Below are 1,529 nucleotides of genomic sequence, written 5' to 3' on the forward strand. Positions count from 1 at the left end.
TAAAAGGTTCTGGATCAATAAAAGATTTGATGTGGATTAAGCTGAGCTGGCCCACACTAACTAAAGTTCTTAGAGCTAGTTTGATCCCCACAGCTGTGAGAACAGAACCAGTGTGGTGAGCCACATCAGACACACAGTTTCTCTCTTGATGAACAACACAAAGGACACACACCCGCAGACAAACACACACATGTTTTACTGCGGAGCAGCTTATAAATATAGATGGGTTTTAATGAGAATCTAAATATAACACAATTAATTTCACTTTGACTCTGAAAYGGCTTTTTGCTTTTGTTAGCAGTTTAGATTACTTGAACAAGTGCCCTCTTCACACACCATCCTGCCTTTTGTCTTGTGTTTTGCTCACAGGCACAGACTCACAAACCCAGAATAATGGATGATAGTGAACATAAAAGCAGAGGAACATCTGTGAGGTTTTCATCTGTTCACAAAGCAGCTTCCAGAGTCAAAAAGCTCTGATTTTGCTGTATGTCTGCACACAGACCCACACCCASTCATGCACACACACAGTGCCAGCAGAGTGAGCAAAGGGAATGTTCTTAGCTTGTATAGGATGTCAGCAGACAGAGGCCTTGTATTCAGACTGTAAACACACACTTCTTTGTCCTGCAGCTCATGTTTTAACCCCCCATAACTGCCCCTGCCACAGTTTGTTCATWWGATCACAGCCCTGATGGATCTCTGTCARCCCGACTGACTGGTTGTTTTTGTCTCTTTAGGTGTCTCCAGTTCTGGGCATCATCGCAGGAACGTTGATCCTGCTCTTTGTGAATGAGCCAAGGAGAGGAGGACGCAGCAGGGCCAGCATCTCCTGCTCCTCCTGGATCTGTGACATAAAAGCACTGCTCAGAAAGTAAGGCTTTCACTTGGCTTTGCACAAGATTTTCACAGCTTTTTTCCACAGGATTCTGTGTCTTTAATAAAGTTTGAATTGAACTGAACATAATTTATACAGTCTTTGTGAAATTATATTTGTTGATGAGGTGTTTACTTAGTAAATATGTGTACAAAACATGTATTTATACGTCCCATCCTCCATGTCAACCACTATTTGGTGCTGTACCTGCTGCTCAAGTCTGCACTGGATGCTGACTCGCTGTGGAGGGCTTAATAAACCACTCACTCTCGTACCTAATTGGTTTCAGATGGGACTTCATATGGCCAACCCTCCGCGGGAACGCACAAACTGAGTGAGTAGGGAGTAGGGCGAGTGTGTAGCCTCTGATTGTGAAAGGGCCTGTGTCTCTGACTGTTTTCCCTCCATCCCTGCCTTTGAGCTCCTCTCTGCAAAGGTTCTGACTGCGGCTCAGTCCACCTGTCCGCAGGTGGAGCTCCACCTTCATCGCCTCATTTTTTTTTGCATCAAAGACATTAAAGATAACTAGATAAAATCCACCCTAACTATGAAATATAGTTATACAAATATAATAATTGTAATAAAATTCGGATATCTCATTGCTGACTTCCGATCTCACTGTCTCTCCATCGCAGCCGAACTTTATTCAACT

The 1,529-nt window shown here is 43.4% G+C and overlaps 1 protein-coding gene across 1 annotated transcript in view; it reads left to right on the forward strand.

Annotated features, from left to right (window-relative positions):
* Positions 1 to 740: 740 nt before the first annotated feature.
* The window catches only part of LOC106535091 (protein spinster homolog 2), a gene marked incomplete at its 5' end in the record, with an annotated part of 27,902 nt that continues 27,113 nt past the window's right edge, over positions 741 to 1,529 (forward strand). Inside the window, 1 exon segment of the mRNA XM_014031974.1 lies at positions 741 to 874. Coding sequence (XP_013887428.1) covers positions 741 to 874 — 134 coding nt within the window.

This window comes from Austrofundulus limnaeus, unplaced genomic scaffold (genome assembly GCF_001266775.1).
Source record: "Austrofundulus limnaeus strain Quisiro unplaced genomic scaffold, Austrofundulus_limnaeus-1.0 Scaffold1358, whole genome shotgun sequence".
Lineage (NCBI taxonomy): Eukaryota > Metazoa > Chordata > Actinopteri > Cyprinodontiformes > Rivulidae > Austrofundulus > Austrofundulus limnaeus.